Source organism: Euleptes europaea, chromosome 5 (genome assembly GCF_029931775.1).
Source record: "Euleptes europaea isolate rEulEur1 chromosome 5, rEulEur1.hap1, whole genome shotgun sequence".
Lineage (NCBI taxonomy): Eukaryota > Metazoa > Chordata > Lepidosauria > Squamata > Sphaerodactylidae > Euleptes > Euleptes europaea.
In genome coordinates, this window is record NC_079316.1 from 80,882,784 (window position 1) to 80,895,124 (window position 12,341).

Sequence of the window (12,341 nt, forward strand, 5' to 3'; positions counted from 1 at the left end):
CGGAGGAGAAGAGGGCGGTCCCCCTTGAGGCTGCTACAGCCACGTCGTTTTTACTTTTAGCCGCGCTCGGGTGGGGCGGGAGCTTCAGCCTGGAATCCAAGTGCGCATGTTTGTAGTGTGGCTTCGCTTCTCTGCCCTGAGTCATCAGTTCCGCTCTTCCCTGAGTCATCAGTTCCGCTCTGGCAAGGCCAAGGGGGAGAGAGTCGAGGTGCATGCGCAGTTCGGGATTTCCCCCTCGAGCGCGCAGGTTCGGTGAGGCGCAGAAGGAGTGGTGACTGGCGGAGGGGAGAAAAAGGCACGAAAAGTCCGAGCGGGATAAGCGGCCCTCGGCTCTTTCCTGGCCCTTCGCTCTCGTGAGGTGATTAAACGGAGCTCAGCTTTGAGAGATAACTGCAGTTCTGTGCACAAACAGTGTCCCAGTCACAAGAGAGGGGGTTTCCTCGCGAGAGCCCCGGCCTGCTTGGAAGAGTTTTTGGGGAGAGAGGGGAGGACAAGGAACGCAGTGCATGCTCAGAGGCACTCTTTCCTCCGTGCCAGGAAAGGTTGCTGCGCCACACAGTCACAGCCGCTGCGCAACAGGTGGTAGTACTGTTTGCTTGTTTGTTTTAAACTTTAAAATTTAAAGTAATTATATATATGGATACCCTGGACTGCCAAAAAAAAACAAATGTGTTTTCTTTATCCTATTGAAAATGTCATTTATGCAAATTTATGCAAATGTGACAAGGGTCACAGGTTACTTGGCAATTGTAAAAGGGGGTCGCGACTCGAAAAAGGTTGAGAACCACTGAGTTAAAGGAACTAGGCAGGTAGGTAATGTGAATGACCTCTGCCTGAGACCCTGGAGAGCAGCTGCCAGGCTGCATAGACAGTACTGACTTTGATGGATCAAAGGATCTGATTCAGTATAAGGCAGCTACATGTGTTATTCTTCACTGCTAGTACCACTGGGGCTCGCTCCTGTCCACAAACTATCCTCCAAGGCAGTGGATCGCTGAAAACATCCCAATCTGCGGAAGTGGCAATTTTGCCCTGCCCAAAGCAGTTCACAAAATACAGTTTTTAAAATATTTTAAAAATTAACAACAGATCTAAAGGACCATGTAGACATCGAGCCAACAGCAGCAAACAGCCACAAGATGGCAGAGAAGATTAAAACCAGTTAGAGAATAAAAGCCAACAGTAAGTATGAAAGCTTTCATAGGTCGTTTACGCATGGGTACTTTCACTCACGTTCACCCCATCTGTCTCGGTTGTTCCTTGGAGTTATGCATGAGTTTTCCCTCCATTAGAGATGACCTCGCTGCCAGCCCTCACAAAGCCTGGGACTTCCCATTCCTCTGTTAACCTGATTCTTCCCTTTCTCCTGAGCTCAGCCTGGGTGAAATCCCTGTGCACAAGGCAAAGTGTGGGACATGCAAGCTTGGTTTTGTTCACAGCCAATTACAAAGCAGCATGTCCAGAGGTGGGGATTCAAATACTTCCTGCTTCCTGGGAGCTCTTTCTGAGCAGAAGAAAGGCTTTTTAAAACTGAGGCTTGGATTTCTCCTCCCCCCTTCTTTTCAGATTGTTTTTTTGCTCTTAGAGTGCTTTTTTATGTGGCAATTGAGCTTCGGAGGGAGGGAAGTTTTCTCTCACTACAGCCAATTACGAAGCAGCATTTCAAGAGGTGGGGATTCAAATACTTCCTGATTTGAGCTTGGAGACTGCTGGTACATAGACTCCCACTAGGAAAGTTTGGGTCCAGCGAGCAACAAACCTCAGGTAAAACTCCCATGCATAAGCGACCATAGCTTACTTGCCATCATACCTATAGAATGAGCACAGTTTGGGATTTCAGAGCCTCTCCTTCTATGTCATTCTCAACTATGGCGTAAGGAGAGGTGGAAAACTGTCAACCTTTTTCTCTACACAACATGGATTTATCTAACGCCTCAGTATTCTGATATGTTGCCTTATATGCAGTGCTAGATGTACAATGAATTTCACTAATCTTCCACACTGGCAGTCTTCAGTTATATTCCAGCACGACGCACTTACTATACCTTAATTTTGGGATCATAATTAATTTTGAGGTGACATTATGATGAACAGGGAAAGCTAAGTTGTTACTTACAAGAGCCCCTTCAAGCTTAAAGATGGCTGCTGCGCCATGGGTGTCCGAAGGAGCCATTTTTCTCCTCCAGCGTCTGCGGCGGAAAGTATCCGAACTGCGCTGCTTCCAGTGAAACTTCCACCCAATCAAAGAGGCAAATTCCCATCCTCCTTGATCGTCATAGAATGTGCTTTCCTAGGACACAATTGAAGATATATAATTCCCGGTTGCTCCAGATTCATAAAGTAGGAGTCATTACTAAGTATCCATTCAACCAACCTCTCACTGCCCCCTCCCCATTACTTTCAACCAATGTGCAAGACGGATAGCATTTTCCCCCCTTACTTCTCTTAAGCTTGATGCTGTAGTTTGATTTGGATCTTTTCTGCGTTTTTTGATCAGCCTTCGTCTTCTATGGGTATGATACATTTTTTCTGCTGCCACCCATGACCGTGGCTTGTTGTCAGGGAGAATGGTAATGCCATATTCCCAACCTAAAATAATATAGGTGAACATGTATTGGTTGTCTTGAACTGCCTCTACCAATTTATTTTTTACTGAAATCCTAATCCTCTCCATCTAAGCCTCAATTATTCACAGCTTCTACGTTATCCAAACAGCCCATTCTTGAATAATATGGTTCCTCACACCGGTGTAATTCTCTGAAAGAACATTATACAGGTTGACTATGCTTTATCCGGACTGCTTAAGACTAGAAGTGGTCCGTATTTTGTATCTTTCTGTATTTTGGAATATTTTGGAATTTTTGCATATACATAGTGAGATATCTTGGGGATGAGACCCAAGTCTAAACATGAAATTCATGAATGTTTTATATGTGTTTTATATATACTTTATACGCACAGCTTGAATAATTTTAAGCAATGTATTTAATAATTTTGTGTACATTGAACCATCAGTGGCACTGCTGAGGGCCTGTGAGTAATGTCTGCGTGCCGGCTCACAAGGTCCGGTTTTCGGATCTGTCCGAATATCGGATGTTGGGATAAGGGATACAACAAGATATTGTTACCTGATTCAAGCCTCCAAGATGAGGTGGTCTATAAATTCAATTTGCAAAGTCAAATGAGCCATATGGAAAAAATACAGATTACCAGTCTACTTTAGATTGACCAAGGGCTTGTATGCACACAGTGCGGGTTTTTTTTACAACAGACCCTGCCACACTGTCCTCCGCTAGCACATTAATGCAGCTTGCCATGAAGTGTGGGAGGTGGCACAGTTTGGGGAGCTCAAGTCCAAAACTTGCTTGGAGTAGCAAAACCTGTCAGTTCATACGCTAAGAACCTGACTCGAAAAGTTTCCAAAAGTTCTAGCCTCACCTTTTTCGTCCACTGCTCGATTTATGTCATAAATCCAAGCATCATCTTCCCATATCCAACCTGGAGGGCAGGAAATCTCACTTGGTGGGGCTGTTTTTTCACCGTTCTTTGAAACAGAGAAGGAAACACACATATACCAATGTTGAAATTCTTTAAAAGACATAGCAGTTGTCTATTCAGCAACATTATATAATAATTTCTCACTTAATAGTATTTAGAGCCAGTGTGGTGTAATGGTTAAGAGGGGTGGACTCTAATCTGGAGAACTGGGTTCAATTGCGCACTTCTCCACATGAAGCCTGCTGGGTGACCTTGGGCCAGCCACATTTCTCTCAGAACTCTCTCAGCCCCACCTACCTCACAAGGTGCCTGTTGTGGGGAGAGGAAGGGATTGTGATTGCAAACTGCTATGAGACTCCTTAAGGTGGAGAAAAGTGGGGTATAAAAACCAACTCTTCTACTTACTTCATTTATAGCCTGCCTTTCTTGATCAAACTCAATCACGAATTACAAAATATAAAGAAACAAATTCAATCAGATAGCATAAGACTTCCAATAAACAATGCAATAAGACTAGGATTACAAAATTATAAAATCATGCAAACAGCAAACTGTCTAAGGCATGATAATAGTATTTCATTAGAAATCAGAATAGAATAAATACTATCAATTTTATTGCCAAATATGTTTTCATGGATCTAAACCCATTTTGTCAGATCTGAAATTCATACAGCTTATACTAAAACAAAACTATTTAAAAATGTGAATCTTTAAACAGACCACAAACGCTTCCCTTTTACAATTAGAAACATTCGGAGAAACAGTCTGCAGCAAAAAGCAGACCACATTTCCCACCCTACTGTGTATGCTATACTGTATTCAAAACTGTAAGGTAGATCGAAGTCCCTCATGGTGTGAGAGGAATAATTCAGCTGCAAAAGCAGCCCCTCCCAATACGGACAGGGGACGCACAATACTGGAAAAGAGGAATTTAACTCTGTGCCATTCCTCTGATAAGAAAAGGGCCTTCCAGGCTACATAAGCCCTAGTAAAGAAGGGGGAGAGACAAAGGGGGTTACCGCACTTGCATTCCCAGCAATGTATTAAGAGTTTGAAAATGTTATAAAAAATGCTGTTTGCACTTTCTATGTATTCCCACCGATGTATTAAGAGTTTGAAACGTTATAAAAAATACTGTTCGCACTTTGTTTGGCCCCTTTAGCTGTGAAGACGTTTTCCAACCATTTATAAGCTGTGGTATCCAAAAACCCTTTTAAAGCGATGTTTTTTAAAACATTTTCAAACTCTTAATACATTGCTGGGAATACAAAGTGCGGTAACCCCCAAAGACCTGTTCTATGCCTGTCTTTTTCCCTACAATGGCTTACAGCAACTGAGTGGCATTTTGGTATTGGCTTATTTTAAGCCCATTTATGAGTCTACAGAATGAGAGTACATCATATAATCTTTTAAATAAATAAATAAATAGTGTGATTCCTTGTTGGCATTGCACATGATCAGATCCTTTCAATTCTTAGTTGGAATTTAACGCCATGTTGCGATCTGCATTTTACGTGAATTTAACCATGGATGCTAACAAACAAAGTGACTTGAATTACTTTATTTATTTATATTTTTGACGTATATCCCACCCGCCGGCTACCCAAGCAAGGCTCATGTACTACAACTGTAGCTAAAAGGGGGCTGTTAAAGGCAGAAGTGTAAACTCATCAAAAGCAAGACTTACCACATCAGTATAACTCTCTTCAGCCGCTTTCCAGTCTCCTCCAGGATAGCGGCTCTCATTTTGATACACTTCATCTGTAAACTCTGAATGGCCAGCATCTGCTTCTGTCAGCAAGCTGGTAAGTTAGAACGAAATTCTGAGACTCAAGAGGTATTAAAAGATGTTCACTGAACACTCCAAGGTATTGTTCAAGAAATCTAGCTGCATGTGAACCGCCTGACTACAAGCAACTGCAGGAATATTTAACTGACCCATCTCATTGGCTGGGAGTGGTGGTGGTATGGACCACTTTTAGCAGCTTAAAAATCCCAGTGTGGTTATTCACTGTACTGTATTCTTCTTAAAGAACTGTGCTGGGCAGGAAATTTAGGTGAAAAGGCTGCAAGTTAAGCTGCCTTCATGATATTGGGACGCTTCATATATTATCTAGGCAGTGTGATAGCATGAAGAAAGTCCCAGCATCTCCAGTTAAAGGGACCAGGCAAGTAGGTGATGTGAAAGACCCCTGCCTGAGACCCTGGAAAGCCACTGCCTGCCTGAGCAGACAATACTGACTTTGATGGACCAAGGGTCTGATTTGGTATACGGCAGCTTCATGTGTTCGTACAGTTGGCTGAAGATGCTGCTGAATCTATCTGGTTCTAGCCAATCATAATCACTCCAGAAAGACATAATGGGGTCCTTTTGTTTCTCTGGCAGTGGTGAGAATGGGTGCAAACTATATTGACAATCTGTGGATGGCCATACTTTATAGGCAAGAGCAGCAACACCAACAAACTTTTAAAATTAAACTCCCCATGCTTTTTTAAAGTGTCAAACACCACTGCTGCAACTGGGAAACTACTATCACATCCAGAAACTAAGCACCACATAGCTGAGGAAACAGAGTGCTAGGGAATTATACATTGCAGTTAATTGATTTTTTCCCCAATGAACTGTAGATAAACTCAAATTAGTACTGTAAACTCTTCCAACCATGTTGTGACACTTATATTTTCCTGTTATTCCACAAAGTACATACTTATTATCACAAATGTATTGTCTCGTATTCTGGCGTGCATTTTAAAAATCAAAATATAAAAATGGATAGGAAGTATAATTAAAAATGCTAATTCAATAAAAGAAAATATGTGAAGCAAAACAGAATGTAGCATTTTCTTTGGTTAGCTGGGATTTGAGAGAGTTTTGTGCTGCCCTCTGTTGGCCAAATTAAACACTGTTTTGAAAGGCATAAATTGGCTTTGAGAAAGCAGCATCTGTAATGCACACGAGAATAATGGCTGGTGTAGCTTTTGCATCACAAACTGATGGAAGATAACAGCTGCTTTAAACCTCGTGTGTGGGGGGGAAATCATAGGCTGAAGTCTTCTGCACAATTCAGCTGTTTAAATCTCTTTCGCTTCTATTGAAGTCAATGGGATCTAAGCAACCTGTGTGCAGGACTTCAGTCAAATACTCCCTTGGGCATGATTCTGACCTGATGAGACAGTAAAAGTCTTCCAAGTAGGGTTGCCAACCTCCAGGTACTAGCTGGAGATCTCCTGCTATTTACAACTGATCTCCAGCCGATAGAGATCAGTTGACCTGGAGAAAATGGCCACTTTGGCAATTGGACTCTATAGCTTTGAAGTCCCTCCCCTCCCCAAACCCCACCCTCCTCAGGCTCCACCCCAAAAACCTCCCACTGGTGGTGAAGAGGGACCTGGCAACCCTACCTCCAAGCCAGGCCTAGCCTTTGTCTGGGCAACAGTCAATCTTCCTGATAGATATTCCCAGATATTTTAAACAGAAACAGCTGCCATGGGGGAACCTCAGTTTGGATGGGGGATGTGGCATGTATGTGTGAACCCTTCCCACACAGCATGCACAACAGGTAGAGAAAGTGCCTGTGCTTTTTTTTCCCTTTCCAAGGCTGGAAGCAACAACTAGTTGCTAACTGGGACTTTCCACTTCCCTGGCGCCACAACTTGATCCAAACTGCCCATACCCCCAATACTTCTAAGAACCCAATTACATATCTGGAATTCAACTTATTGAACTCCAATAATACACAAGATTGTTAAACTGTTTTGCTTTTTTTTTTTTTAAAGGCAAAACATATATATTGCCCTGTCTTGGGATGCAATGTAGACGCCCCCACTCTTATATCAATAGCAGACTGCGAAAGAAAGAAAGAAAGAAAGAAAGAAAGAAAGAAAGAAAGAAAGAAAGAAAGAAAGAAAGAAAGAAAGAAAGAAAGAAAGAAAGAAAGAAAGAAAGAAAGAAAGAAAGAAAGAAAGAAAGAAAGAAAGAAAGAAAGAAAGAAAGAAAGAAAGAAAGAAAGAAAGAAAGAAAGATCTAAGATAGTACTGATTTAAGTACTTTAATTGGGAAGTTTTCAGCAAAACTGGTTTCTAGCTCGATGGGTCACAGCATATATAACTGCCTACTGTATCTCTCTTCCTGCAAAAATGTTGGCATTTCCTCCATGGGAAATTACTTTTGTTTCATGACAGAGTAATTCAAACAAAAACCTGACCTTCTTTGAGGATCAACGAACCAGTCCCCTTCCCACTGCCAGCCTTTGGGAGGCAGAAAGTATTCTCTTTTCAGCTTGATTTTTCCTGTGACGTCAGAAAATTTGTGGCGGCCAACAAGTCCTGAAGTTCCCCATTTTCCAAACATAAGAGCCTGATTTTCATACTGTTCGAAAAATGAAGAAAGCAATGTTAGAACCTGATGAAAAATCTCATGCATTCGATATCTCACCATTAGAATCAAAGGCCATTCCTCACATTGCCTCAGCCTGAAGGACAGGTTTAGCATCTCGACCAGGGGGCCTTGCACCTCATCCCCACAGGCCTTGATCAGCCAGGATGGGCACGGGTCCAAGAGACAAGTGGTGGGCCTCACAGCCCTCAGGACCCTATCAACATTGGCCTGGGAGAGCCGACTGAAGTGGTCAAATATTGGACCTGAAGGCAAGGGGCCTCCAGTTCATTTACTGTATCAATGTGGGCAGGGAGGTCATGGTGGCGAAACAAGACTTTATCCGCAAAATAGCTCACAAAAGCCTCACAGCTAATGGCCAAATTAGAATTTGGTTGTCCCTCTGATACGGGCATTAGCAACCTAATTATCTTAAACAATTGTGCCGGATGAGAGCTAGCGGATGCAATAAAGGTCAAATTATAATTTCCCTTAGTGGCCTTTATTGCCACCTCACAGGCTTTCATAAGCGTCATATAAGGTGCTCTTGTAGCTTTGTTGCGTGCTTAACGCCATTCTCGCTCTAGCCGTCTAAGTACCTGTATCTTAGCCCAAAGCTCTGTGGTGTACCACAGAGCCCAGTTGAGATGGGGGCGAAGAGGGCATCGGGGTGCGATCCCATTGATGGCTTCAGAGAGACAACCATGCCAGTCCTCTCCCAGCTCAACAAAGGAACTGGCAGGGGGAATCGGATCCCGCAGAGCACTCTGGAACCCGATTCGATCCATGAGTCTCCGCAGGCAAGCATAAATCTGCTCACCACCCAAACAGGGAGGAGGCAGGATATCAATCCAGGCCCAAAGAAAAGACCCAGCATGTGGCCTGCTTGGTGTCTGGGGCCCTACACAAACTGGGAGTACCCTAGTGTTGCCATGGATGATACCAGGTCCGAAGACTGAAGATGAGGCAGTGGCTGCATTGACATTGAAGTCCCCCAAGACTATCAGTCTGATATCTGACAGATTCAGGAGGTTAACTGCTGGTGTGTTGTTTGGCTGGTATACCAGCTAGATGGCCACATTCTCCTCAGTGCCCCCCACTAGGCCAACACATTCAACGCTGGGGATCACTGGGGGCCGTAAAGCCCTGTAGGAGAAAGCCTCCCGGTTGAGTATCGCTACTCCCCCCGGAACCATGGTCTGAGACTGATGGAGGACTTTCTTCTCATCTGGGTTAAATTCAGTGCATGTATAAGTAGAGTCAAGAGGCTAAGAGAGCCATCATATTCAGTCCTCATCCCATTTGGTACCTTGCAGATAATAGCCCAGTGCTTAATTTCTGGAAGAGAGACAAAGTACCAAATATATGATGCTTATGAAATGCATGTGAGTGAATAGTTCGACATCTGGCCTATGTTGGAAATGTCGTAAAGCCAGGGGCACATTCTATCATTGCTGGTGGACATGTAAATCAGTCCAGAAATTTTGGAAGAAAATACATAAGAACATAGAAGGCATTTTCGACCATAAGATAGTATAAAGGTAAAGGTAAAGGTCCCCTGTGCAAGCATCGGGTCATTCCTGACCCATGGGGTGACATCACATCCTGACGTTTCCAAGGCAGACTTTGTTTACGGGGTGGTTTGCCAGTGCCTTCCCCAGTCATCTTCCCTTTACCCCCAGCAAGCTGGGTACTCATTTTACCGACCTCAGAAGGATGGAAGGCTGAGTCAACCTTGAGCCGGCTACCTGAAACCAACTTCCGTTGGGATCAAACTCAGGTCGTGAGCAGAGCTTTGGACTGCAGTACTGCAGCTTAACACTCTGCGCCATGGGGCTCCTCATAAGATAGTATACGACCCCAAATTATACCTATTGAATAAAACCCCAGATAGCATCGACACGGACCAACAAGATATGTTAAAATATTTAGTTACAGCTGCAAGGATAGCTCTAGCATCACTATGGAAAACAAATAGAATACCACAAATCGAGCCTTGGATTGACAAAGCGTACGAATATATAACAATGGCACAATTAACTGAAACACTACAGAAAGAAACTCAAAAACAAAATAGAGACAAATGGAAATCCTTCTACGAATATATTAAAACCAAAAAATGACAACGAAACCTTATAAGACTCAGCAGATTCATATTTGAGATTGAACACAGCTAACGAATAAGCTAATGTATTCTGACACCCTATAAGGGGGCGGTACTAGATATATTAATGATGTATAATATCTATATATTTATCTACCTATATATATATACGTTTATACTTTTTTTCTATCCCCTGCCCCTCCTTCCTTCTGTATCCCATTTATTATTAAAATTCAATAAAAATATTTATATAAAAAAATGAAATGCATGTGAGGTGGCAATAAAGATAAAGGCGCTTAGACAGCTAGAGCGAGTATGGCATTAAGCCCGCAACAAAGCTACAAGAGCACCTTATATGTCGCTTATGAAATGCACGTATGGGGGGGGTAGTTCTCTCAGAGCGACTGTTTTGCTCTCCCTCATCCAGGCCTCAGTCATGCAAGCCGACTCCCTGCACTACAAAGTGGTCTTATTGGCGATGGACCTGGCATTGCACAGCATCAGTGTCGGAGATGAATATTACCTCATCTCCCTATCTTTGTATCTTGGGATGGGATGCAGGTTGGAAAGAGTCTGAGCACACCTGTATCTTAGGCTCTTTCCCTTGTAAAACCTCCTCCCACCACCATGCCTCCCACACCCTCTGATTATTGGGATCCCTGGCCTCTTGCTGGCCTCCCATAATTGATCATCTCCTGACTGCGTTGGACCAGTAGGCCTCAGTAACACTCTGTGACACGATATCAAAATCCCCCAAACAACCTAACAATCACAATTTAGGTCTAAACCTAAACACAATCACAATTTTCATAATTTGAACTGTGCTGAATAATTTAAAGGAACTGAAGCTAAGCTTAATTTGACTACTATTTTCAGCGCCATGACATATTAAGGCTTGTGAACAAAAATGAGCATTTTAGTGTGTGTGCACGCATTTTTCACTCAACAGTGAGTACCAACAATCAGATCCCACAAGCCTCAGAGGAAAGGAAATTATTTACAGATGGGTTTCAAGGATGCTTGAGATGCTGTATGTCTTCCTTCCAGAAATTAAGCGCTGGGCTATTATCTGCCAGGTACCAAATGGGACGAGGACTGGATATGATGGCTCTCTTAGCCTCTCAACTCTACTAAATCACTTATGCATGTGAAGTGGACTTTTTATAGAAAGATAATGGTATTTTCACACTCCGCATCATCAAAAAGGCAACCTGCGATACCTGTTAAGACAGGGCTAATTTTGGAATACATGCACTGAACTTAACCCAGATAGTAAAAGTGAAATCAAAATTTCCGATGACTGATGGGACCCTTTGAACAAATGATCTCATACATATGATCTGTCAATTTAGGGCACAAGGCGTTGCGAAGTTTCCCTGCACATGTCATTAAAATGAATACTGTGCGAGCACCACTGCTCGAGTGTGTTTGTGTGTAGCTCTCATTTCACAAGGGTTTGCACAAGAGAACTTTCTTGTACCCTGACATTCTGGGGTGGGGGGAGGGCAATAAATGCCATAAAATCCCCCAGGATCTTGTCTCAAATTTGAAGGAAGAGAAAGAAGCAAAATTCAAATCAACTGTAGCATAGAAATTGTTAGTACACCTACCATTTCGGCAAAGACGCTAAACGTTCCTTCTGCAAAGCTATTAAACTTCTTCTCAACTGCACTCAGTCCCAGCCAAACATTAACCCGCAACTGTGCAGGTATTTTTGCGCCGTGGTTTTTGTCCTGTGGGTACTAAATCACATAAAAAGAATTGGTATCCTCTAGGGTCGAGCAAGCATCAACTAAACAAATACAGTAGGACATGAACATGGCCTATGTCCCACTGTCCTGTGCCTGGCCAGAATTTTCCTTTGTCAGAGATTACATCAAATGGGTAGGAACATCTAAAGATTCTTTTTCAAGTTCAGAAGTGCCCAAAAACAATTTTAAGAACATTATCCTTGACTTGCCAGTAAACGGATGGCCAAGCACAGCCAGGCTGCTAATTCTTTTCCTGTTTTTCAATCCCAGTCCTTGTCAAACAATGAGTTTGTCCCTGCCCAAGTCTGAAACTTGCAATATTAATCATGGTTCATGTTTCCTTGTCATGACTAAGAGGCTTGAAAATCAAATGTTATGTTGATATGAGTTTCCCAAACTGTTGATAGCTGGGATACCCTTCTTTCTCAGTTAAATTGGGAGGAGGTACTCCTCACTCTTTCCCCTGAAAACGTTTTTGAAGAATGTGAATAGTAAGAGGCAGAGGTACAATTCCTGAAAAGACCCAGAGGTACAATTCCTGGAAATTTCATCAAAATTGTGTAGAAAACAATGTTACAGCCAGAAATTAGATTTAACTAAAATTCCCTGTAAG

The 12,341-nt window shown here is 42.8% G+C and overlaps 1 protein-coding gene across 2 annotated transcripts in view; it reads right to left on the reverse strand.

The window, feature by feature from the left end:
- MYOF (myoferlin) overlaps positions 1-12,341 on the reverse strand; it is a 121,186-nt gene that overhangs the window by 36,662 nt on the left and 72,183 nt on the right. For both annotated transcript variants that reach the window (XM_056850039.1, XM_056850038.1), the window contains 6 exons: positions 11,588-11,719; positions 7,704-7,867; positions 5,186-5,300; positions 3,439-3,544; positions 2,441-2,589; positions 2,117-2,290 (listed from right to left, as the gene is read on the reverse strand). In XM_056850039.1, coding sequence (XP_056706017.1) covers positions 2,117-2,290; positions 2,441-2,589; positions 3,439-3,544; positions 5,186-5,300; positions 7,704-7,867; positions 11,588-11,719 — 840 coding nt within the window. The remainder of the gene's footprint in view (positions 1-2,116; positions 2,291-2,440; positions 2,590-3,438; positions 3,545-5,185; positions 5,301-7,703; positions 7,868-11,587; positions 11,720-12,341) is intronic.